Source organism: Bombina bombina, unplaced genomic scaffold, assembly GCF_027579735.1.
Source record: "Bombina bombina isolate aBomBom1 unplaced genomic scaffold, aBomBom1.pri scaffold_870, whole genome shotgun sequence".
In the NCBI taxonomy this organism is placed as follows: Eukaryota; Metazoa; Chordata; class Amphibia; order Anura; family Bombinatoridae; genus Bombina; species Bombina bombina.
Window position 1 is genome coordinate 50890 of NW_026512432.1, and position 25408 is coordinate 76297.

At 42.2% G+C, this 25408-nt stretch overlaps 1 protein-coding gene across 1 annotated transcript in view; it reads left to right on the plus strand.

Annotated features, from left to right (window-relative positions):
* The window catches only part of LOC128644307 (meiosis-specific with OB domain-containing protein-like), a 127730-nt gene that overhangs the window by 47480 nt on the left and 54842 nt on the right, over window positions 1-25408 (plus strand). The window contains exon 6 of the mRNA XM_053696974.1: window positions 6456-6651. Within this exon, the coding sequence (XP_053552949.1) occupies window positions 6456-6651 (196 nt within the window). The remainder of the gene's footprint in view (window positions 1-6455; window positions 6652-25408) is intronic.

The following is a 25408-nucleotide window of genomic DNA, read 5'->3' on the forward strand; positions in this document are numbered from 1 at the left end:
TTAAGAAAATGTTTGTTCAACAAGGGTTTATATTGCAACCTCTTGCATGTATTGCGCCTGTCACGGCTGCAGCAGCATTTTGGTTTGAGTCTCTGGAAGAGACACTTCAATCATCCACACTAGATGACATCACACACAAACTTAAATTCCTTAAGTTAGCTAATTCATTTATTTCAGATGCCGTAGTACATTTAACTAAACTTGCGGCTAAAAATTCAGGATTTGCCATTCAGGCACGCAGAGCTCTGTGGCTAAAATCCTGGTCAGCTGATGTTACGTCTAAATCTAAATTGCTTAATATTCCTTTCAAAGGGCAGACCTTATTCGGGCCCGGCTTGAAAGAGATTATTGATGACATTACAGGAGGTAAAGGTCATGCCCTGCCTCAGGACAAGGCCAAAGCCAAGGCTAGACAGTCCAATTTTCATTCCTTTCGTAATTTCAAAGCAGGAGCAGCATCAACTTCCTCTGCACCAAAACAGGAAGGAGCTGTTGCTCGCTACAGACAAGGCTGGAAACCTAACCAGTCCTGGAACAGGGGCAAACAGGCCAGAAAACCTGCTGCTGCCCCTAAGACAGCATGAATTGAGGGCCCCCGATCCGGGACCGGATCTAGTGGGGGGCAGACTTTCCCTCTTCGCCCAGGCTTGGGCAAGAGATGTTCAGGATCCCTGGGCGTTAGAGATCATATCTCAGGGATACCTTCTGCACTTCAAATCCTCTCCCCCAAGAGGGAGATTTCATCTGTCAAGGTTGTCAACAAACCTAACAAAGAAGGAAGCGTTTCTACGCTGCGTACAAGATCTTTTATTAATGGGAGTGATCCATCCAGTTCCGCGGTTGGAACAAGGACAAGGGTTTTACTCAAAACTGTTTGTAGTTCCCAAAAAAGAGGGAACCTTCAGGCCAATCTTGGATTTAAAGATCCTAAACAAATTCCTAAGATTTCCATCGTTCAAGATGGAAACTATTCGAACAATTTTGACCATGATCCAAGAGGGTCAGTACTTGACCACAGTGGATTTAAAGGATGCTTACCTTCACATACCGATTCACAGAAGTCATTACCGGTATCTAAGGTTTGCCTTTTTTAGACAGGCATTACCAGTTTGTAGCTCTTCCATTCGGACTGGCTACGGCTCCAAGAATCTTCACAAAGGTTCTGGGCACTCTTCTGGCGGTACTAAGACCGCGAGGAATTTCAGTATCTCCGTACTTAGACGACATACTGATACAAGCTTCAAGCTTTCAAACTGCCAAATCTCATACAGAGATAGTATTGGCATTTCTAAGGTCGCATGGATGGAAAGTGAACGAAGAGAAAAGTTCTCTCTTTCCACTCACAAGAGTTCCCTTCCTGGGGACTCTGATAGATTCTGTAGAAATGAAGATTTACCTGACAGAGGACAGGTTAACAAAACTTCTAAATGCATGCCGTGTCCTTCATTCCATTCAAGAGACCAGAAATTCTCTTCTATGGTGGCTTTATCGGCCACATCTGTCCAGGGGAATGCCATTCAGCAGGCCAGACTGGTCAATTGTAACAACAGACGCCAGCCTACTAGGTTGGGGCGCTGTCTGGAATTCTCTGAAGGCTCAGGGACTATGGAATCAGGAGGAGAGTCTTCTTCCAATAAACATTCTGGAATTGAGAGCAGTCCTCAATGCTCTTCTGGCTTGGCCCCAGTTAGCAACTCGGGGGTTCATCAGGTTCCAGTCGGACAACATCACGACTGTAGCTTATATCAACCAGGGAGGGACAAGAAGCTCCCTAGCAATGATGGAAGTATCGAAGATAATTCGCTGGGCAGAGTCTCACTCTTGCCACCTGTCTGCAATCCACATCCCGGGAGTGGAGAACTGGGAGGCGGATTTCTTAAGTCGTCAGACTTTTCATCCGGGGGAGTGGGAACTTCATCCAGAGGTCTTTGCCCAAATACTTCGACGTTGGGGCAAACCAGAGATAGATCTCATGGCGTCTCGACAGAATGCCAAGCTTCCGCGCTACGGGTCCAGATCCAGGGATCCGGGAGCAGTCCTGATAGATGCCTTGACAGCACCATGGACCTTCAGGATGGCTTATGTGTTTCCACCTTTCCCGATGCTTCCTCGATTGATTGCCAGAATCAAACAGGAGAAAGCATCAGTGATTCTAATAGTGCCTGCATGGCCACGCAGGACTTGGTATACAGATCTGGTGGACATGTCATTCTGTCCACCTTGGTCGTTACCTCTGAAACAGGACCTTCTGATTCAGGGTCCTTTCAAACATCAAAATCTAACTTCTCTGAAGCTGACTGCTTGGAAATTGAACGCTTGATCTTATCAAAGCGTGGTTTTTCTGAGTCAGTTATTGATACCTTAATACAGGCTAGGAAGCCTGTTACCAGAAAGATTTACCATAAAATATGGCGTAAATACCTATATTGGTGCAAATCCAAAGGTTACTCTTGGAGTAAGGTTAGGATTCCTAGGATATTGTCTTTTCTACAGAAGGTTTAGAAAAGGGGTTATCCGCTAGTTCCTTAAAGGGACAGATCTCAGCTCTGTCCATTCTGTTACACAAGCGTCTGTCAGAAGTTCCAGACGTTCAGGCTTTTTGTCAGGCTTTGGCCAGGATTAAACCTGTGTTTAAAGCTGTGGCTCCACCATGGAGTTTAAACCTTGTTCTTAACGTTTTACAGGGTGTTCCGTTTGAACCCCTTCATTCCATTGATATAAAGTTGTTATCTTGGAAAGTTCTATTTTTAATGGCTATTTCCTCGGCTCGAAGAGTCTCTGAGTTATCAGCCTTACATTGTGATTCTCCTTATTTGATTTTTCACTCGGATAAGGTAGTTCTGCGTACTAAGCCTGGGTTCTTACCTAAGGTAGTCACTAACAGGAATATCAATCAGGAGATTGTTGTTCCATCCTTGTGCCCAAATCCTTCTTCGAGGAAGGAACGTCTTTTGCACAATCTGGATGTAGTTCGTGCCCTTAAATTTTATTTACAGGCAACTAAAGATTTTCGACAAACGTCTTCCCTGTTTGTCGTTTACTCTGGTCAGAGGAGAGGTCAAAAAGCTTCTGCTACCTCTCTCTCTTTTTGGCTTCGTAGCATAATTCGTTTAGCTTATGAGACTGCTGGACAGCAGCCTCCTGAAAGAATTACAGCTCATTCCACTAGAGCTGTGGCTTCCACTTGGGCCTTTAAGAATGAGGCCTCTGTTGAACAGATTTGCAAGGCTGCAACTTGGTCTTCGCTTCATACTTTTTACAAATTTGACACTTTTGCTTCCTCGGAGGCTATTTTTGGGAGAAAGGTTCTTCAGGCAGTGGTTCCTTCTGTATAAAGAGCCTGCCTATCCCTCCCGTCATCCGTGTACTTTTGCTTTGGTATTGGTATCCCACAAGTAATGATGACCCGTGGACTGATCACACTTAACAGAAGAAAACATAATTTATGCTTACCTGATAAATTCCTTTCTTCTGTAGTGTGATCAGTCCACGGCCCGCCCTGTTTTTTAAGGCAGGTAAATATTTTTTAAATTATACTTCAGTCACCACTACACCCTTGGCTTCTCCTTTCTCGTTGGTCCTTGGTCGAATGACTGGAGGTGACGTAGAGGGGAGGAGCTATATAGCAACTCTGCTGGGTGAATCCTCTTGCACTTCCTGTAGGGGAGCAGTTAATATCCCACAAGTAATGATGACCCGTGGACTGATCACACTACAGAAGAAAGGAATTTATCAGGTAAGCATAAATTATGTTTTTTAGTTTGTTTTTAGTTATAGCTATTTTAGGGGGATATCTGTGTGTGCAGGTGACTATTACTGTGCATAATTATTAGGCAACTTAACAAAAAACAAATATATACCCATTTCAATTATTTATTTTTACCAGTGAAACCAATATAACATCTCAACATTCACAAATATACATTTATGACATTCAAAAACAAAACAAAAACAAATCAGTGACCAATATAGCCACCTTTCTTTGCAAGGACACTCAAAAGCCTGCCATCCATGGATTCTCTCAGTGTTTTGATCTGTTCACCATCAACATTGCGTGCAGCAGCAACCACAGCCTCCCAGACACTGTTCAGAGAGGTGTACTGTTTTCCCTCCTTGTAAATCTCACATTTGATGATGGACCACAGGTTCTCAATGGGGTTCAGATCAGGTGAACAAGGAGGCCATGTCATTAGATTTTCTTCTTTTATACCCTTTCTTGCCAGCCACGCTGTGGAGTACTTGGACGCGTGTGATGGAGCATTGTCCTGCATGAAAATCATGTTTTTCTTGAAGGATGCAGACTTCTTCCTGTACCACTGCTTGAAGAAGGTGTCTTCCAGAAACTGGCAGTAGGAGTGGGGGTTGAGCTTGACTCCATCCTCAACCCGAAAAGGCCCCACAAGATCATCTTTGATGATACCAGCCCAAACCAGTACTCCACCTCCACCTTGCTGGCGTCTGAGTCGGACTGGAGCTCTCTGCCCTTTACCAATCCAGCCACGGGCCCATCCATCTGGCCCATCAAGACTCACTCTCATTTCATCAGTCCATAAAACCTTAGAAAAATCAGTCTTGAGATATTTCTTGGCCCAGTCTTGACGTTTCAGCTTGTGTGTCTTGTTCAGTGGTGGTCGTCTTTCAGCCTTTCTTACCTTGGCCATGTCTCTGAGTATTGCACACCTTGTGCTTTTGGGCACTCCAGTGATGTTGCAGCTCTGAAAAATGGCCAAACTAGTGGCAAGTGGCATCTTGGCAGCTGCACGCTTGACTTTTCTCAGTTCATGGGCAGTTATTTTGCGCCTTGGTTTTTCCACACGCTTCTTGCGACCCTGTTGACTGAATGAAACGCTTGATTGTTCGATGATCACGCTTCAGAAGCTTTGCAATTTTAAGAGTGCTGCATCCCTCTGCAAGATATCTCACTATTTTTGACTTTTCTGAGCCTGTCAAGTCCTTCTTTTGACCCATTTTGCCAAAGGAAAGGAAGTTGCCTAATAATTATGCACACCTGATATAGGGTGTTGATGTCATTAGACCACACCCCTTCTCATTACAGAGATGCACATCACCTAATATGCTTAATTGGTAGTAGGCTTTCGAGCCTATACAGCTTGGAGTAAGACAACATGCATAAAGAGGATGATGTGGTCAAAATACTCATTTGCCTAATAATTCTGCACTCCCTGTAAGCATTAGGGCCGTCAGATTGCCCGATAAAATATCCGTGTAAGGTCAGTGATAGCGGATATGTAAATAATAAGGGAGCCTTACCGGACCTCTGAAATGGTGTTACGGGAGTTTCCATCAACATGCGCATCCCCATCTACCGCGATCATCACCCTGGGCCCTGCTCTTACAAAACTGAGCTCTGCTCTGCTGAGGCTTTTGGCGCTCCAAGATGCGCGGCCTTAATCGCGCTCATGATTAGAGGGAACATTGGTGCTGTGTAACTGCTGCAATTCAATAACAGCACAGGTCAGCTCTGTATGGCTAGAACGCCTGTTGATGCGGGGGAGGAGCCGGTGATGCAGCCTATCAGAGCACAGGCTGAACTTGGCTTGAACATGTCCCTCCCCACTCGCACAGTTCAGCTTGTGCGATCAGGCATCAATATAGAATTGCTTTGAGGCTGGCCCAGATGCCTGCAGTGAACATAGACATCACTGACAGGCATGATATAGGGCTCTATCGCACGTGCGATTTTTTTAAAGAAACACACACACAAAAAAAAATTTTTTAATTTTATTTAAAAAAAAACCATCAGAATTTTATTTTTGGGGGTTAGAAATAAAATATAATTTTTCCAATAGGGGGCTATTGGAAAAATTATATTTTATTCAGCATAATTTTTTTTTTCTCAGCATCTGGCAGGGGGGCACGTGCGCAAGTGCACAAATGGAGGAGCCTCCACTGCATACATTGTTACCAATGCCCAAGAGGATTCTGGGTAAGATATGCAAATTAGATATGCAAAATCTAATTTTTTTTGCTTCAAATACTGTTTTAACACAGCGATCCCTTAACAGGATTATTGCAGCAATACAGAAACCACTCACTAGACAGCCAAGCGGGGAACTTGCTTAGATGTGCTAATATAATATAAAAAACTATTTCTCTGTGTTTATCTTCATTATGGAGCTAAATTGCGAGTATACTGGCCAGTCTATACACCACACCCTTTTATATTTTGTTTAATGGATAACAAATGTAAAAATTAGGACTTGTGGTCTAGTTCATCACAAGTGCCAATTCACTTGCCAACATCCTCCTCTTTGCTTTTTAAACAGACTTTCAGATGTTGTATGCTACACCAGTTTTAGTGAAACTGGAGAACTTCGAGAGAGGGATAAGTGATGGAAAAAAAAGATTAACACTTCAGTTTTGCAATGCAGCTAAATGGCAGCTATAATTTTATGTAGTCTGGATAGGTACCATTATGTTAACTACTCCTCTAGTTATTACAGATTGCTAATTAGCGAAGTTCATTCCGTAGTCAGTGTTTGCTCCCAATATGAAGTGAACAACACTCTCCTGTCTCTAATGCATCTTCCTACCAAAGACTCACAAGATTACTACTCATTGGGTGACATTGTGGCGAATGGGCAAAGTCTCAATGGGAAAATTATTAATGTTCTTGCAGCAGTAAGATCGGTGAGTATAAACCCCTGTTATGTTTTTTGTTTGAATTTGCTAAGCAGCACAATAATGTGGGATTGTTCAAATCTTTTTATATGATTTTTCATTTTCTCTTGTAAGATGTATCGAGTCCACGGATTCATCCATACTTGTGGGATATTCTCCTTCCCTACAGGAAGTGGCAAAGAGAGCACCCACAGCAGAGCTGTCTATATAGCTCCTCCCTTAGCCCCACCCCCCAGTCATTCTCTTTGCCTACTCTAAGTAACTAGGAAGGGTAAAGTGAGTGTGGTGACAAAAATGTTAGTTTTTATTTTCTCAAGCAAAAGTTTGTTATTTTAAATGGTACCGGTGTGTACTATTTACTCTCTGGCAGAAAAGAGATGAAGATTTCTGCAGGGAGGATGATGATTTTAGCACTCTGTAACTAAGATCCACTGCTGTTCTCACAAGGGCTGAAGAGTACAGAAAAACTTCAGTTGGGGGAACAGTTTGCAGGCTAAACTGCATTGAGGTATGTTCAGTCTATTTTTTTTCTAGACAGACTGTGATAATTCTAGAAAAGGCTGACAGTATCCCCATGAGGGAAGGGTAAGCTGTATTCAGACACTTAGTAGGAATCCCAGCTTGCATAAAGGGCTCATTAGTTACTGGTGACACTGATAGGAAAAAACGTTTTTGTTTATTTATAAAAAATGCAAATATAACGTTTTTTGAGGGACTTTAAGGGGTCATTGTGGCTGGTTTAAGGGTTATTAACCCACATGGCTAGTTTAGAAACACTCTGGTGTGTTTCTTTTAGGCCCCATAACATCGAGTGAGGTGGGAGGGGCCTATTTTCAGGCCTCAGTTGTGCAGTTTCTTTTCCTCAGAGACATCCAGCTGCTTCTCCAGAGGTTCCTACTGTGTTTTGGGCTGTAAAGAAGTTTTTTCCCCCACAAATCGTTCCTAAAGGGCAGGTAGGCGCCACAGCAGAGCTGTGGCAAGGTGCTGAACATTTTTTTACCGGTTTTTGATGTTTTGTCAATCCGGTTTTTACATTAAGGGTTTAAATGTTTATTTGCATAGCTGTGCAAAGTTACTAAGGCTTTATGATGCTACTGTAAAAATATAGTTGAGTTTATTGCTTTTTTACACTGTTTTGCAGAGTTTGTGCAGCTTTTTTTCTCTTAAAGGCACAGTACCGTTTTTTTCTAAGTGTTATTTGCTTTGATTAAAGTGTTTTCCAAGCTTGCTTGTTACATTATTAGCCTGTTTAACATGTCTGACACCAAGGAAAATCCTTGTTCAATGTGTTTAGAAGCCATTGTGGAACCCCCTCTTAGAATGTGTCCCACTTGCACTGATATGTCTATAAATTATAAAGAGCATATTTTTGCACTTAAAAATATTACAATAGATGATTCTCAGACAGAAGAGAATGAGTGTTTGCCATCTAGCTCTCCCCAAGTGTCACAACCAGTAACGCCCGCACAAGTGACGCCAAGTACCTCTAGTGCGTCAAATTAATTTACTTTACAAGACATGGCCACAGTTATGAATACAACCCTCACAGAAGTTTTATCTAAACTGCCTGGTTTACAAGGAAAGCGTGACAGCTCTGGGTTAAGAACAAATGCTGAGCCGTCTGACGCTTTAGTAGCCGTATCCGATATACCCTCACAATGTTCTGAAGTAGGGGTAAGGGAATTGTTATCTGAGGGAGAAATTTCTGATTCAGGAAAGACGCTTCCTCAGACAGATTCTGATATGACGGCCTTTAAATTTAACCTTGAACACCTCTGCTTATTGCTCAGGGAGGTATTAGCGACTCTAGATGATTATGACCCTATAGTGGTCCCAGAGAAATTGTGTAAAATGGACAAATACTTAGAGGTTCCTGTTTACACTGATGTTTTTCCAGTCCCTAAGAGGATTGTGAATATTGTTACTAAGGAGTGGGATAGACCAGGTATTCCGTTCGCTCCCCCTCCTGTTTTTAAGAAAATGTTTCCCATATCTGACACCATGCGGGACTCGTGGCAGACGGTCCCTAAGGTGGAGGGAGCTATTTCTACTCTTGCTAAGCGTACAACTATACCTATCGAAGACAGTTGTGCTTTCAAAGATCCTATGGATAAAAAATTAGAGGGTCTCCTGAAGAAAATTTTTGTTCATCAAGGTTTTCTTCTCCAATCTATTGCATGCATTGTTCCTGTAACTACTGCAGCTGCTTTCTGGTTTGAGGCTCTAGAAGAGGCTCTTCAGATGGAGACTCCATTAGAGGATATTATGGATAGAATTAAGGCCCTTAAGTAGGCTAATTCTTTCATTACAGATGCCGCTTTCCAACTGGCTAAATTAGCAGCAAAGAATTCAGGTTTTGCCATTTTAGCACGCAGGGCACTATGCCTTAAGTCCTGGTCTGCTGATGTGTCATCAAAATCTAAACTTATGAACATTCCTTTCAAAGGAAAGACCCTATTCGGCCTGAACTGAAAGAGATTATTTCAGACATCACTGGAGGGAAAGGCCATGCCCTCCCTCAGGATAAAACAAATAAAATGAGGACCAAACAAAATAATTTTCGTTCCTTTCGGAACTTCAAGGGTGGTCCCGCTTCAGCTTCCTCTGCTGCAAAGCAAGAGGGGAATTTTGCCAAATCCAAGTTAGTCTGGAGACCTAACCAGGCTTGGAACAAGGGTAAACAGGCCAAGAAGCCTTCAGCTGCCTCTAAGACAGCATGAAGGAGTAGCCCCCGATCCGGGACCGGATCTAGTGGGGGGCAGACTCTCTCTCTTCGCTCAGGCTTGGGCAAGAGATGTTCACGATTCCTGGGCTTTAGAAATTGTGTCCCAGGGATATCTTCTGGACTTCAAAGACTCCCCCCCCAAAGGGGAGATTTCACATTTCTCAATTGTCTGCAAACCAGACAAAGAGAGAGGCGTTCTTACGCTGTCTAGAAGACCTACATACCATGGGAGTGATCCGCCCAGTTCCAAAAGCGGAACAATGGCTAGGGTTTTACTCAAACCTGTTTGTGGTTCCCAAAAAAGAGGGAACTTTCAGACCAATCTTGGATCTCAAAATTCTAAACAAATTCCTCAGAGTGCCATCATTCAAGATGGAGACTATTCGGACTATTCTGCCTTTGATCCAGGAGGGTCAATATATGACTACCGTGGACTTAAAGGATGCGTATCTACACATCCCTATTCACAGAGATCATCATCAATTCCTCAGATTTGCCTTTCTGGACAGGCATTACCAGTTCGTGGCCCTTCCCTTCGGGTTGGCCACGGCTCCCAGAATTTTCACAAAGATGCTAGGGTCCCTTTTGGCGGTTCTAAGACCGCAGGGCATAGCAGTGGCGCCTTATCTAGACGACATCTTAATTCAGGCATCGACTTTCCAACTAGCCAAGTCTCACACGGACATCGTGTTGGCTTTTCTGAGATCTCACGGGAAGAAGGTGAATATAAAAAAGAGTTCTCTCTTCCCTCTCACAAGAGTTTCCTTCCTAGGGACTCTGATAGTCTCAGTAGAAATGAAAATATTTCTGACGGAGGTCAGAAAATCAAAACTCTTAACCACTTGCCGAGCTCTTCATTCCATTCCTCGGCCATCAGTGGCTCAGTGTATGGAGGTAATCGGACTCATGGTAGCGGCAATGGACATAGTTCCTTTTGCCCGCCTACACCTCAGACCACTGCAACTAGGCATGCTCAAACAGTGGAATGGGGATTATGCAGATTTATCTCCTCAAATAAATCTGGACCAGGAGACCAGAGATTCTCTTCTCTGGTGGTTGTCTCAGGACCACCTGTCTCAGGGAATGTGTTTCCGCAGGCCAGAGTGGCTCATAGTAACGACAGATGCCAGCCTGCTAGGCTGGGGTGCAGTCTGGAACTCCCTGAAAGCACAGGGCTTATGGTCTCAGGAGGAAACTCTCCTCCCGATAAACATTCTAGAACTGAGAGCGATATTCAATGCGCTTTAGGCGTGGCCTCAGCTTGCTGCGGCCAAATTCATCAGATTTCAGTCGGACAACATCACGACTGTAGCTTATATCAATCATCAAGGAGGAACACGGAGTTCTCTAGCGATGATGGAGGTAACCAAAATAATCCAATGGGCGGAGGATCACTCTTGCCATCTCTCAGCAATCCATATCCCAGGAGTAGAGAACTGGGAAGCGGATTACCTAAGTCATCAGACTTTTCATCCGGGGGAGTGGGAGCTCCATCCGGAGGTATTTGCCCAGCTGACTCAGCTATGGGGCACACCAGAATTGGATCTAATGGTGTCCCGACAGAATGCCAAACTTCCTCGTTACGGGTCCAGGTCCCGGGATCCCCAGGCGGTACTGATAGATGTTCTAGTAGTGCCCTGGTCCTTCAATCTGGCCTATGTATTTCCACCGTTTCCTCTCCTCCCACGTCTGGTTGCCAGAATCAAGCAGGAGAGGGCTTCGGTGTTTCTGATAGCACCTGCGTGGCCACGCAGGACTTGGTATGCAGACCTAGTGGACATGTCATCGGTTCCACCGTGGTCTCTGCCAATGAGGCAGGACCTTCTAATCCAAGGTCCATTCACGCATCCAAATCTAATTTCTCTGCGTCTGACTGCTTGGAGATTGAACGCCTGATTCTATCAAAGCGTGGTTTCTCTGAGTCGCTCATTGATACCCTGATTCAAGCTAGAAAGCCTGTCACCAGGAAGATTTATCATAAGATTTGGCGCAAATATTTTTATTGGTGTGAATCCAAGGGTTACTCATGGAGTAAGATTAGGATTCCTAGAATATTGTTTTTTCTCCAAGAAGGATCGGAAAAGGGATAATCAGCTAGTTCATTAAAAGGACAAATATCTGCTTTGTCTATTCTTTTACACAAACGTCTGCAGATGTCCCAGACGTTCAAGCATTTAGCCAGGCCTTGGTCAGGATCAAGCCTGTATTTAAACCTGTTGCTCCACCATGGAGCCTAAACTTAGTTCTTAAAGTTCTTCAAGGGGTTCCGTTTGAACCTATGCATTCCATAGATATTAAGCTTCTATCTTGGAAAGTTTTGTTTTTGGTAGCTATCTCTTCGGCTCGAAGAGTTTCTGAGTTATCTGCTTTACAGTGTGACTCACCTTACCTTGTTTTCCATGAAGATAAGGTGGTTTTGCGTACCAAACCTGGGTTTCTTCCTAAGGTTGTTTCTAATAGGAATATCAATCAGGAGATTGTTGTTCCTTCACTGTGTCCTAATCCTTCATCAAGGAAGGAAGTCTGTTGCACAATCTTGATGTGGTTCATGCTTTAAAGTTCTACTTACAAGCAACTAAAGATTTCTGTCAAACATCTTCATTGTTTGTTGTTTATTCTGGTAAACGGAGAGGTCAAAAGGCTACGGCTACCTCTCTTTCCTTTTGGCTGAAAAGCATCATCCGTTTGGCTTATGAGACTGCTGGCCAGCAGCCTCCTGAAAGAATTACTGCTCATTCTACTAGAGCAGTGGCTTCCACATGAGCTTTTAAAAATGAGGCTTCTGTTGAGCAGATTTGTAAGGCGGCGACTTGGTCTTCGCTTCATACTTTTTCCAAATTTTCCAAATTCGATACTTTTGCTTCTTCGGAGGCTATTTTTGGGAGAAAGGTTCTACAAGCAGTGGTGCCTTCCGTTTAAGGTCCCTGTCTTGTCCCTCCCTTCATCCGTATCCTAAAGCTTTGGTATTGGTATCCCACAAGTATGGATGAATCCGTGGACTCGATACATCTTACAATAGAAAACATAATTTATGCTTACCCGATAAATTTATTTCTCTTGTGATGTATCGAGTCCACGGCCCGCCCTGTTTATTAAGACAGGCAATATATTTTTATTTAAAATACTTCAGTCACCACTGCACCCTTTTACTTCCTAGCCTTTGGTCGAATGACTGGGGGGTGGAGCTAAGGGAGGAGCTATATAGACAGCTCTGCTGTGGGTGCTCTCTTTGCCACTTCCTGTAGGGAAGGAGAATATCCCACAAGTATGGATGAATCCGTGGACTCAATACATCACAAGAGAAATAAATTTATCAGGTAAGCATAAATTATGTTTTGTCTACTAGCAGAGCTGATGGATTTATGCTTTATATATATATATATATATATATATATATATATCATTTTTTCCACACACAAAAAGAACATAAATCAAGAAAAAGAGCCTATGCCAATAATGAGCAAGATCTACACCAGTATTTCTCAACCACGGTCCTCAAGTACCCCCAACAGGCCAGGTTTTCATTATAGCTGAACCAGCGTGCAGGTGAAGTAATCAGCTGATCAGTAACCATGGTTACTAACCTGCTCTCGCCCATCAGCTGATTATTTCACATGTGCTCTAGTTTAGCTATAATGAAAACCTGTCCTGTTGGGGGCACTTGGGGACCGCGGTTGAGAAATTAGACATTGAATATAATAGCAACATGTTTGAACACACATAATAACAGAAACTGAAACAATTTATATATATAGAAAAGAAGGATAAAAAGAACAAGAAGAAAAAATGAAGTTAACGAGAAAGAAAAGAACCAATAAGTAGCTCCTTTTAAATATAAAGAGGAGTTGTTCTGTATCAGTTCCTGAAGAATGGATTTATTCTTTTAGAAAATACATATATGTAAATAAAATGAGACATTACTTAGCAAAATAAGTTTAACAAATCCACTAATACACACAGACTTACAATATATAAAGTAAATTTGATTTACAACAATAGACATTTACCATTTGTGGCTTACAAACCAGGAGACACGTCTGGAGGCAGATAAGGAGCATTTGTGGTCCACAAGCCTTAGGCTGGACATTCCTGTGATATCAGTATAAAAAAGTAGAAAATTTTCTATTTAAAGGCATATAAAACAGTATGTTTCAATGTTGTAGTAAAAAAAAAAACACTAAGCAGTGGCGTATACTTATACAGTGGCTTAGAAACCATTGCAGTATGTATTATTCATAATTTTAAAATGTTTTGACATTTTATTTATTTTTTTTTACTTAATTTGTGCCCGGTCCATTACTTCCTGTCAAAAAACGACAAGGGGGCTGGAGTCTCTACAGAAAGGCATATATAGCTTGATGTCATAAATCTTCTAGAGCAACATGAGCTGGCTTAGCGCCAGATTAAAAGTGGAGCACTATTTAACACTCCCGTTCAGCGTTAACTGCACTAGAAGTAAACTTTTTACGCATCGGGATGCGCTCCTATTATGAGTTGTGCGCAAAAAAACAAATAATATTGCATGCGCGTAACCTATTCCCCCATATAAGTCAATGGAGAAAAAGAAGTGGGAAAAAAACCTAACATCCCCCTCTCGCGCTAACCCCAACACATATTCTGAAGTCCACTAACCCAACATAAAAATATGAATATTTCGCATTCTAATGTTCTTCACATACAAGAATATGTTCTATTTATTCATAAAAACATATTTCTATATATTAGTAAGAAACGTGTGTGACACAATGTTACTAATGTTGATCCACAAAAGAAGTATGTGGAGGGTGCTCAGTGCCAGTGACTTAATATATATGTCTAGTGAGAAAGAAGCACCATAAGGGCACTCGCTAACAGAATATACAAATACTAGGTAGGTAAAGTTACACAAACAACAATATAAACATTAACTTTTAATATTAATGTTAAAATATACCCCCAAGACAAACACACATAAAAGAATAAAAGTGTAGAACCTATGTGAAACTGTAGTATAAAGAGAAAGTACTGGATACTTATAGGTTATGTCTAATGTTCAGACTAGATACGGCCTGGGGAAAAATAAATGAGTCCTTTACACTCATTCAAACAATCGCGTTTACTTTTAACTTGCGCGCAAATGAACACGAAAACCCAATATCGCCCGTGCGCAAACTATGTCGCTCCACTCATAATATGACCGTTAGTGTTCAGTAAATGGTAAAGAAATGGGAAGTCAGTTTCTTGTCCATGCTCAGAAGTGGCAGAATGTAACTAAAGTTCTCAGCATGTCAGCTTCCTTATGTCACTATAGGCAGTGGAATTTGTAAGTGCTCATTTTCCAAGAAAACAAGTTGTTTGCTTTTTTTTTTTTAACACTCTCTGTTTTCTTTTATGTTTACTTTGATTTAACATATAGTACATTTTTTCTAATGGAGCACTGTTTCATATACCTTTAAATAGTGGCATGTTTATTTAGGCATTTCCTTTGGTTTCTGTGTTTCCTAAAATAATTAGTTCTTAAATTGCTGGGCCTAAATTATGGAACACAAAAAGCTTAGCATTACGGTCTCTAAAGAAACATCATTATTGATGAAGAATAAGTTATGACATCTTTGTCAAGCTATTATCCCCCGCAATGTGTGATGATCATCTAATATTATTATATTTATTCATTTTGTGGTAATATAAAATTCCATTGGGAAGGTGGATTCCTGGTGCATGAGAAATTATTCACTACACTTCACAAGATCTACATACTTTAAAATAGTTTTAAACTGTAATTTTGTAGAGTTTGCATTTTTTGCATCACCTTGTCAGATACCATATCAATCTATCCATATATTTTTATATCTATATATCCACGAAACAAGGGGTATTGGCGCACATACACTTGCAAATAATCAAAAGATTTTTAAATTGCCTGCAAAATCACCTATACTTTTATATTAACAATAAGATTTTAGTCACACAACATTGCCATATTCTGCTTAGCCAGTTACCACCTTACAAGGTTTCACAATGTTGATTGATCCTAACACTACAATACTATCCCTTTAAGGGCTGAATCATTTCTGCTTCTCTCTTTAAACAGAATGAGACTTCCTGGCTTTATATACAACTCTAGTACACTGTCATGAGTACACCTGAACTTGTGTGGTGAGCTTAATGAGCACATGAATAAGAACCCTATTGATTTAACTTGAGCAGTGCTAATATTGTAGTGCTTCACTATACATATTTAGAATAGGACTGGCCTGGAGAAGTTGGCTTTGTCGTAATAAGGGATCTTACATTTTTTTGCTACAAAGGGTAGAAGAATTGAGAATTGAGGTGTTCCAGGATCTTCGTTGAAAGGGGTTATCAGACTTATATGAGACCCATTATCCCCCAGAGAGCTGACTACAAGGACAGAGGGGTGTATGGAGCCCTTGGTAGTGACAAGATATCTACTTATGGGAGTTGGTCACAATTCTGCCACAGGTTTTGTGGGGACTTAGTTCATTAGTCTCCTCCTGTTGGGATGTCGGTGTACTTCTTTCAGAGATCCTCCGCTGTTGCTTGCACAGCACTGGATAGGCTCTCTACTGGACCCAGACTGACTGCTGCTGGGTAAGCACAGTAGAGTGGGTGTTGTGCATTCACATAGCCCACAGGCTATAAGCAGATACATTTGAACTGTACAGCATAGCTTGGGGACACATTTATTAGCACACAAACTTCTAATACAGATGTTTGCTTTAACTTTAACACTTTGTTTGTGGAGTTTTATCCTTTTTCGTGTGTCTTCTACATTTTATTTTCTAATGGAGTTAAATATAACTGTCCCTACTTCTGTCCAATCTGACCTTTTAGAGGGAAGATCCTCAGATCATTTGTTTTCTCACTTAATGTGCATGCTCTGCAAAACTATCTCAGCTTGTCTTCCAGCACAACATTGCAATGATTGCTTAATTATGTTAGGCATACTTATCCAACTATTCCAACCTTATCCTATAAGGGTTCATGTCCTATCCCCATGTGTACTCCTATAAGGGGTCATTGGAATTTGCTCTATAGGTTTTAAAGAATTAGTACGTTCTACCATTTCTGAAGTATTGGCCAGTATGCCTCCACCAAGTAAGTGCAAATGTTAGTCCAAGGTGCCACTTTCTGCTGTAGACATGCCCGCTTCATCTATGCCATCCAGATGTAAAGAGACCCAAGATTTAGTTAGAGACTGGTAGTCAGAGTGTTTAGATTTCTCTTCTGATGGCAAAATTATTTTTGAAGATCAGGATTCTAACACTGAGCAGGATGCGTAGTTTATTAAGGGAGGTTTTGCAGAATCTGTAAAGCAGCTGGACTTAATTTTTAAACCCTTTAATAAGTCACCTTAAGTTTTTTTTTAGTGCAATTTTAGAAATCATTTAAAATGAATAGTCTAAACCAGGAATTCCTTTAACTCTATTTGCAAAGTTTAAAAAGATGTTTCTCTTACCTGCTCCAATGTAGAACTTTGGGAATCTATTTCAAAGGTTGATGGTGCTATTTCTTTCCTAAGACATGGGGAGTCCATGATGTCATTCCAATTACTAGTGGGATATTCACTCCTGGCCAGCAGGAGGAGGCAAAGAGCACCCCAGCAAAGCTGTTAAGTGTCACCTCCTTTACCCATAACCCCCAATCATTCTCTTTGCCTCTGTCAATGGAGGACGTGAAGCTGGTGTCTGAAGATTTTATTCCTTTTTTGGGTACTTTTCCCTGCAAGCAAGGATTTGGGTTTAGCTGTGCCCACATCAATCTCTTGAGTAAGAGTAGTGGTGAGGTGGTCCTTGCTTTGTTTTCTAACATATATGCTGCCCTTGGTATAGAAAGCCAGAGTTGGTTACTTTGCTCTTTCTTTTTCTACAGGTCTCTGTAAGGAGTATGTTTCCTTTCACTCCTTGTGAGTTTTCTTTTTGCCAGATAGCCAGATTTTCCAGATATGTGCTTTTGTCTTAAAGGTACTGGAGACTTGCACTATCGAATTCAATCCTGCATTAACTGTTATGGGACATTATAATCCTTTAGGGAGGATTCATTTGGGGCATTATGCAGGCAGTATTTGTATGTGAGGAGACAAGGGGTTAACAGCTTCCATTAGTTTTATGGGATGGCTAATGACCCCATGGCTATGTGTATTTATCAACACTAAGCTTACAAATAATAATAAAGAAATTATCAAAAATAAAAACAATTACACCTAATCTAATAGCCCTATAAAAATAAAAATAAAAAGCCCCCCAAAATAAAAACACCTACAATAAACTACACACCAAATAACAAGAAGTGAAACACTCACCGCATTCGTTTTCATATGAAAATCCCTGAACAGCTGTAGTCCCCGTATGCAGGTTTCCTGGAGGTCAATTCTGGGAAAGCCTAACGGGGTAGCTCTTGCCGCGGCAAGTAAGAAATACAATTATCAAATTACCTCCTCTCTGAAACCCCGGCAACTGATGTGCTTCACGCCTCTGATTGGCACTTTCTCAAAGAAAGCACCAATCAGAGGCGCGAAACATGTCAGATGACTCTGAGCAAGCAGAGGTGTGTGTGATTTGTTTTGAGCAGTCGTAATAAAGCAACGTTTTATTTGACAAGCGGAGCCTGTGCCTTTTTCGACCAGCCATTGAACCACTGTTGTCGGGGTTTCAGAGAGGAGGTAATTTGATTATTGTACTACAATAAAGTAGCAATAGCCCTTAAAAGGGCCTTTCTTTTGCATGATGTACCGAGTCCACGGATTCATTCTTACTTGTGGGATATTGTCCTTCCTTACAGGAAGTAGCAAAGAGAGCACCACAGCAGAGCTGTCTATATAGCTCCTCCCTTAACTCCACCCCCCAGTCATTCTCTTTGCTGGCTCTAAGCTGGAAGGGTAAAGAGAAGAGGTGATAAACTGTTAGTTTTTATTTTATCTTCAATCAAGAGTTTGTTATTTTAAATGGTACCGGTGCTGTACTATTTGCTCTCAGGCAGGACATAGATGAAGATTTCTGCCTGGAGGATGATGATCTTAGCATTTGTAACTAAGGTCCACTGCTGTTCCCACAGAAGCTGAGGAGTACAGGAAAACTTCAGTGTGAGGAACGGTTCTTGCTATACAGCAATGAGGTATGTTCAGTCATTTTTCTGCAGAGACTGTGTTAACTCAGAAAGGCTGACAGTATCCCCTTTAGGGGAAGGGTAAGCAGTAATCCTAGGGTTAAGAGGTTTTACTAGCTTGCATAAAGGGCTTATTTTGTTTATTTATTTGGGGCACTCAGTTTGTATGTGAGATTGGAAGGACAAACGTTTGGGTGTTCTGGGAGTAACGTTCTTTATTAGGACTTTTGCAGAGAGTTCATTTGACTTATATTGGGGTTATTATAACCCACATGGCTTCAGGCAAGGTTTTTTTGGATTTGGGTAGGCCCCAGCCACATCGAGTGTGGTGGGCGTGGCCTATTTTCGCGCCTCTGTTGCGCATTTAGTTGTACTGGCAAGCAGCAAGAAACTTCTCCTGAGGCCCTAATATACATCCTATCGTTCCCTAAGGGCAGGTAGGGCCACAGCAGAGCTGTGGCAAGGTGCTCATAGGGGTTTAAACCGGTTTTAGTCATTTTGTGATCCGGTTTTGTTAATTGGGGGTGCATTGCTAATTTACTTGGGGTGCAATGCTCCTAAAGCTTAATAGGTACACTGTTAAAATTTCAGAAAATTTGAAGCTATTTTAACCTGTTTTGCAGTTTGTGTATGCCTTTTTTTTCTCTTAAAGGCACAGTACCGTTTTTTGAAAATTGCGTTTTTTTCATTAAATAAAGTGTTTTCCAAGCTTGCTTGTCTCATTACTAGCCTGTTTAACATGTCTGACATTGAGCAAACTCATTGCTCAATTTGTTTAGAAGCCTTTGTGGAACCCCCTCTTAAAATGTGTCCCACTTGTACTGATATGTCTATAACTTGCAGACAACATATTTTGAGTTTGGCAATGGATGATTCTCAGACAGAAGGAAATCAAGTTTTGCCATCTAGTTCTCCCCAAGTGTCACAACCAGTAACGCCCGCACAAGCGACGCCAAGTACTTCTAGTGCGTCTAATTCTTTCACCTTGTAAGACATGGCCTCAGTTATGAATACTACACTTACAGAGGTTTTATCTAAACTGCCAGGGTTGCAAGGGAAGTGCAGTAGCTCTGGGTTAAGAACACATGCTGAGCCTTCTGACGCTTTAGTTGCCATATCCGATACTCCCTCACAATGTTCTGAAGTAGGGATGAGGGATTTGCTATCTGAGGGAGAGATTTCTGACTCAGGAAGGTTGCTCCCTCAGACAGATTCAGATATGACGGCATTTAAATTTAAGCTAGAACACCTCCGTTTATTGCTTAGGGAGGTTTTAGCGACTCTGGATGATTGTGACCCTATTGTAGTTCCAGAGAAATTGTGTAAAATGGACAAATATTTAGAGGTTCCTGTTTACACTGATGTTTTTCCGGTCCCTAAGAGGATTTCGGACATTGTTACTAAGGAGTGGGATAGACCAGGTATTCCGTTCGCTCCCCCTCCTGTTTTTAAGAAAATGTTTCCCATTTCTGACACCATAAAGGACTCATGGCAGACGGTCCCTAAGGTGGAGGGAGCTATTTCTACCCTGGCTAAGCGTACAACTATACCTATTGAAGACAGTTGTGCTTTCATAGATCCTATGGATAAAAAATTAGAGTGTCTCCTGAAGAAAATTTTTGTTCATCAAGGTTTTCTTCTTCAACCTATTGCATATATTGTTCCTGTAACAACTGCAGCTGCCTTTTGGTTTGAGGCTCTAGAAGAGGCTCTTCAGGTGGAGACCCCACTAGATGATATTCTGGACAGAATTAAGGCTCTTAAGCTAGCTAATTCATTTATTACAGACGCCGCTTTTCATCTCGCTAAGTTAGCGGCAAAGAATTCAGGTTTTGCCATTTTAGCGCGTAGAGCGTCATGGCTTAAGTCCTGGTCAGCTGATGCGTCATCTATATCTAAGCTTTTGTCCATCCCTTTCAAAGGTACGACCCTATTCGGGCCTGCACTGAAAGAGATCATTTCGGACATCACTGGGGGAAAGGGTCATACCCTCCCTCAAGATAAGTCGAATAAGACAAGGACCAAACAAAATAATTTTCGTTCCTTTCAAAACTTCAAGGGTGGTCCCGCTTCCGCCTCCCCTGCTGCAAAGCAAGAGGGGAACTTTGCTCAATCCAAACCAACCTGGAGACCTAACCAGGCTTGGAACAAGGGTAAACAGGCCAAAAAGCCTGCTGCTGCCACTAAGACAGCATGAAGGGGTAGCCCCTCATCCGGGACCGGATCTAGTAGGGGGTAGACTCTCTCTCTTTGCTCAGGCCTGGGCAAGAGACGTTCAGGACTCCTGGGCCGTAGAAATTGTAACCCAGGGGTATCTTCTAGATTTCAAAGATTCTCCTCCAAGGGGGAGATTCCATCTTTCTCAATTGTCTGTAAACCAGACAAAAAGAGAGGCATTCTTACACTGTATAGAAGACCTTTTTACCATGGGAGTGATCTGCCCAGTTCCGAAAGCAGAACAGGGGCAAGGTTTCTACTCCAATCTGTTTGTGGTTCCCAAAAAAGACCAATTCTAGATCTCAAGATCCTAAACCAATTCCTAAGAGTTCCATCCTTCAAGATGGAGACCATTCGGACTATCTTACCATTGATCCAAGAGGGTCAATATATGACCACCGTGGACTTAAAGGATGCGTATCTACACATTCCTATCCACAAAGATCAACACCAGTTCCTCAGGTTTGCCTTTCTGGACAAGCATTATCAGTTTGTGGCTCTTCCTTTCGGGTTGGCCACGGCGCCACAAATCTTCACGAAGGTGCTAGGGTCCCTTCTGGCGGTTCTAAGGCCGCGGGGAATAGCAGTAGCGCCTTATCTAGACGACATTCTAATTCAAGCGTCGACCTTCCAACTAGCCAAGTCTCACACGGACTTAGTGTTGGCCTTTCTAAGATCTCACGGGTGGAAGGTGAACGTAAAAAAGAGTTCTCTTTCCCCCCTCACAAGAGTTTCATTTCTAGGGACTCTGATAGACTCAGTGGACATGAAAATATTTCTGACAGAGGTCAAAAAATAAAAGATTTTGTCCACCTGCCGAGCTCTTCACTCCATTCTGCGGCCGTCAGTGGCTCAGTGTATGGTGGTAATCGTTTTAATGGTAGCGGCAGTGGACATAGTTCCGTTTGCTCGCTTGCATCTCAGACCACTGCAACTATGCATGCTCAAACAGTGGAATGGGGATTATGCAGATTTATCTCCTCAGATACATCTGGATCAAGAGACCAGATACTCTCTTCTTTGGTGGTTGTCACGGGATCATCTGTCCCAGGGAATGTGTTTCCGCAGGCCAGCATGGGTCATAGTGACGACAGACGCCAGCCTTCTGGGCTGGGGTTCAGTCTGGAATTCCCTGAAAGCTCAGGGTTTGTGGACTCGGGAGGAGGCTCTCCTACCGATAAATATTCTGGAATTAAGAGCGATATTCAATGCTCTCCAGGCATGGCCTCGGCTGGCTTCGGCCAGATTCATCAGGTTTCAGTCGGACAACATCACGACTGTGGCTTATAGCAATCATCAGGGCGGAACAAAGAGTTCCTTAGCGATGATAGAGGTCTCAAGGATAATCCAATGGGCAGAGGCTCACTCTTGCCATCTGTCAGCGATCTATATCCCAGGTGTAGAGAACTGGGAGGCAGATTTTCTAAGTCGTCAGAATTTTCATCCGGGGGAGTGGGAACTCCATCCGGAGGTGTTTGCTCAGCTGGTTCGGCTATGGGGCACACCAGAATTGGATCTGATGGCGTCTCGTCAGAACGCCAAACTTCCTCGTTACGGCTCCAGGTCAAGGGATCCTCAGGCTGTACTGATAGATGCTCTAGCAGTACCCTGGTCGTTCAACCTGGCTTATGTGTTTCCACCTTTCCCTCTCCTTCCACGTCTGATTGCCAGAATCAAACAGGAGAGAGCATCAGTGATTTTGATAGCGCCTGCGTGGCCACGCAGGACTTGGTATGCAGACCTGGTGGACATGTCATCTCTTCCACCATGGTCTCTGCCATTGAGACAGGACCTTCTGATTTAAGGTCCATTCAAGCATCCAAATCTAATTTCTCTGCAACTGACTGCTTGGAGAATGAACGCTTGATTCTATCTAAGCGGGGTTTCTCTGAGTCAGTCATAAATACCTTGATTCAGGCTCGAAAGCCTGTTACCAGGAAAATCTATCATAAGATTTGGCGTTAATACCTTTCTTGGTGCGAATCCAAAGGCTTCTCCTGGAGTAAAATCAGGATTCCTAGGATTTTGTCTTTTCTCCAAGAGGGATTGGAGAAAGGATTGTCAGCTAGTTCCTTAAAGGGACAGATATCTGCTCTGTCTATTTTGTTGCACAAGCGTCTGACAGATGTTCCAGACGTTCAGGCTTTTTGTCAGGCTTTAGCTAGAATTAAGCCTGTGTTTAAACCTGTTGCTCCGCCATGGAGTTTAAATTTGGTTCTTAGAGTTTTTCAGGGGGTTCCGTTTGAACCCATGCATTCCATAGATATTGAGCTTTTATCTTGGAAAGTTTTGTTCCTAGTTGCTATCTCTTCAGCTCGAAGAGTTTCTGAACTATCTGCATTACAATGTGACCCACCTTATCTTGTGTTCCATGCTGATAAGGTGGTTTTGCGTACCAAGCCTGGGTTCCTACCTAAGGTTGTTACTAACAGGAATATCAATCAGGAAATTGTTGTTCCTTCTCTGTGTCCTAATCCTTCTTGTAAGAAGGAACGTCTGTTGCACAACTTGGACGTGGTTCATGCTTTGAAATTTTACTTGCAGGCAACCAAAGAATTTCGTCAAACATCTTCTTTGTTTGTTGTCTTTTCTGGAAAGCGTAGGGGTCAAAAGGCTACGGCAACTTCTCTTTCCTTTTGGCTGAAAAGCATCATCCGTTTGGCTTATGAGACTGCTGGACAGCAGCCTCCTGAAAGGTTTACAGCTCATTCTACTAGAGCGGTAGCTTCCACATGGGCTTTTAAAAATGATGCTTCTGTTGAACAGGTTTGTAAGGCTGCGACTTGGTCTTCGCTTCATACCTTTTCCAAATTTTACAAATTTGATACTTTTGCTTCTTCGAAGGCTATTTTTGGGAGAAAGGTTTTGCAAGCAGTGGTGCCTTCCGTTTAGGTTTCTGTCTTGTCCCTCCCTTCATCCGTGTCCTAAAGCTTTGGTATTGGTATCCCACAAGTAAGGATGAATCCGTGGACTCGGTACATCATGCAAAAGAAAACAAAATTTATTCTTACCTGATAAATTTCTTTCTTTTGCGATGTACCGAGTCCACGGCCCGCCCTGTCTATTCAAGACAGATAGTATATTTTTTATGTAAACTTCAATCACCTCTGCACCTTATAGTTTCTCCTTTTCTTCCTTGGCCTTCGGTCGAATGACTGGGGGGTGGAGTTAAGGGAGGAGCTATATAGACAGCTCTGCTGTGGTGCTCTCTTTGCTACTTCCTGTCAGGAAGGACAATATCCCACAAGTAAGGATGAATCCGTGGACTCGGTACATCGCAAAAGAAAGAAATGTATCAGGTAAGCATAAATTTTGTTTTTATAGGGCATTGCCCTAAGTTAAACAGCTCTTTTACCTGTAAAAAAATACAAAGTCCCCCCAACAGTAAACCCCCCCACACACACAACCAACTCCCCAAAATAAAAAACCTATCTCTAAAAAATCCTTAACTACCCATTGCCCCTAAAGGGGCATTTGTATGGGCATTGCCCTTAAAAGGGCATTCAGCTTTTTTCATTGCCCTTAAAAGGGCATTCAGCTATTTTTAAAAAGTCCAAAGCCCTTATCTAAAAAAAAAAAACACCCAAAAAAAAGGAAAAAAAAAAAACTAACACTAACACCAGAATATCTAATATTGAACAAGCAGGACCAGCACTCACTTTATCCTCAATCTTCCAAATAAAATGATATTGGTGCACACCAGGGGGACCTCCCTTTCCAGGGTCCTGTAATTGGTAACATAAGACAACACACTGGTGGCACTCAAAATATGGCAACAGTGCCTTTATTCAACTGAGCAACGTTTCGGGGCTCCTGCCCCTTTATCAAGCTAACATGTATTAGGAAAAATCACAAATTTATATACATAGGAGACCAATCACAACTCATAGGGGAGGGGTCACACACCTGACAAGGTCACACCTGACCTAACAAACAAATTAGCCATTCTCACATAGCTATATTTTAACCCCTAAAACTCCTAATGTGAAATAGACTCCATTTAAAAATAGATGCAGCAAGTTGCTATAAATACTGTACTATATGGCTAGTTTTTTTAGCTATTTAGCTACATATAATATATCTATAGTTTATTAATCAACTAGAACCAGACACAGCTACATATTTAACTATGGCCTTAAATAAAAGGGAGTAAGTCAAATTCCCTATTGAGCCCCTTGGGGTACATGGTATCTAACTTCCAGATCCATCTGGCCTCCCTATACAGGAGGTCCTTAACCCTATCACCCCCTCGAATCTGTATAGGGGCTTGATCTATTACCATATATCTAAGCTGGTTAATTTGATGGCCTTTCTCAATAAAGTGTGCAGGAACTGGGAGGTTAGCGGTTTTCTCATTGTGGATTTGTGTTGGTATATGCGGTCTTTGACCCTTTGGGTCGTCTCGCCAACATATAACAGCCCACATGGGCACTTTAACGCATACACCACATGTGTAGAATTACATGTGTAATAACCTTTAATTGGAAATTTTTCCCCAGTATATGGATTTGAGATGCTACCTCCTTTGATGACATTACCACACTGACCACAACCTAGGCAGGGGAATGTACCGTCCTTGGGTTTACCAAGGAATCTCTGGTTCCCTCTCCTAGTTGTTTCAGTACTAGACATGGCCCTAACCAGTCTTTTACCTATGGTTTTACCCCTACGATAGGCTGCTCTTGGGATAATCTGGAACTCTTCAATCTCTGGACAAGCTTC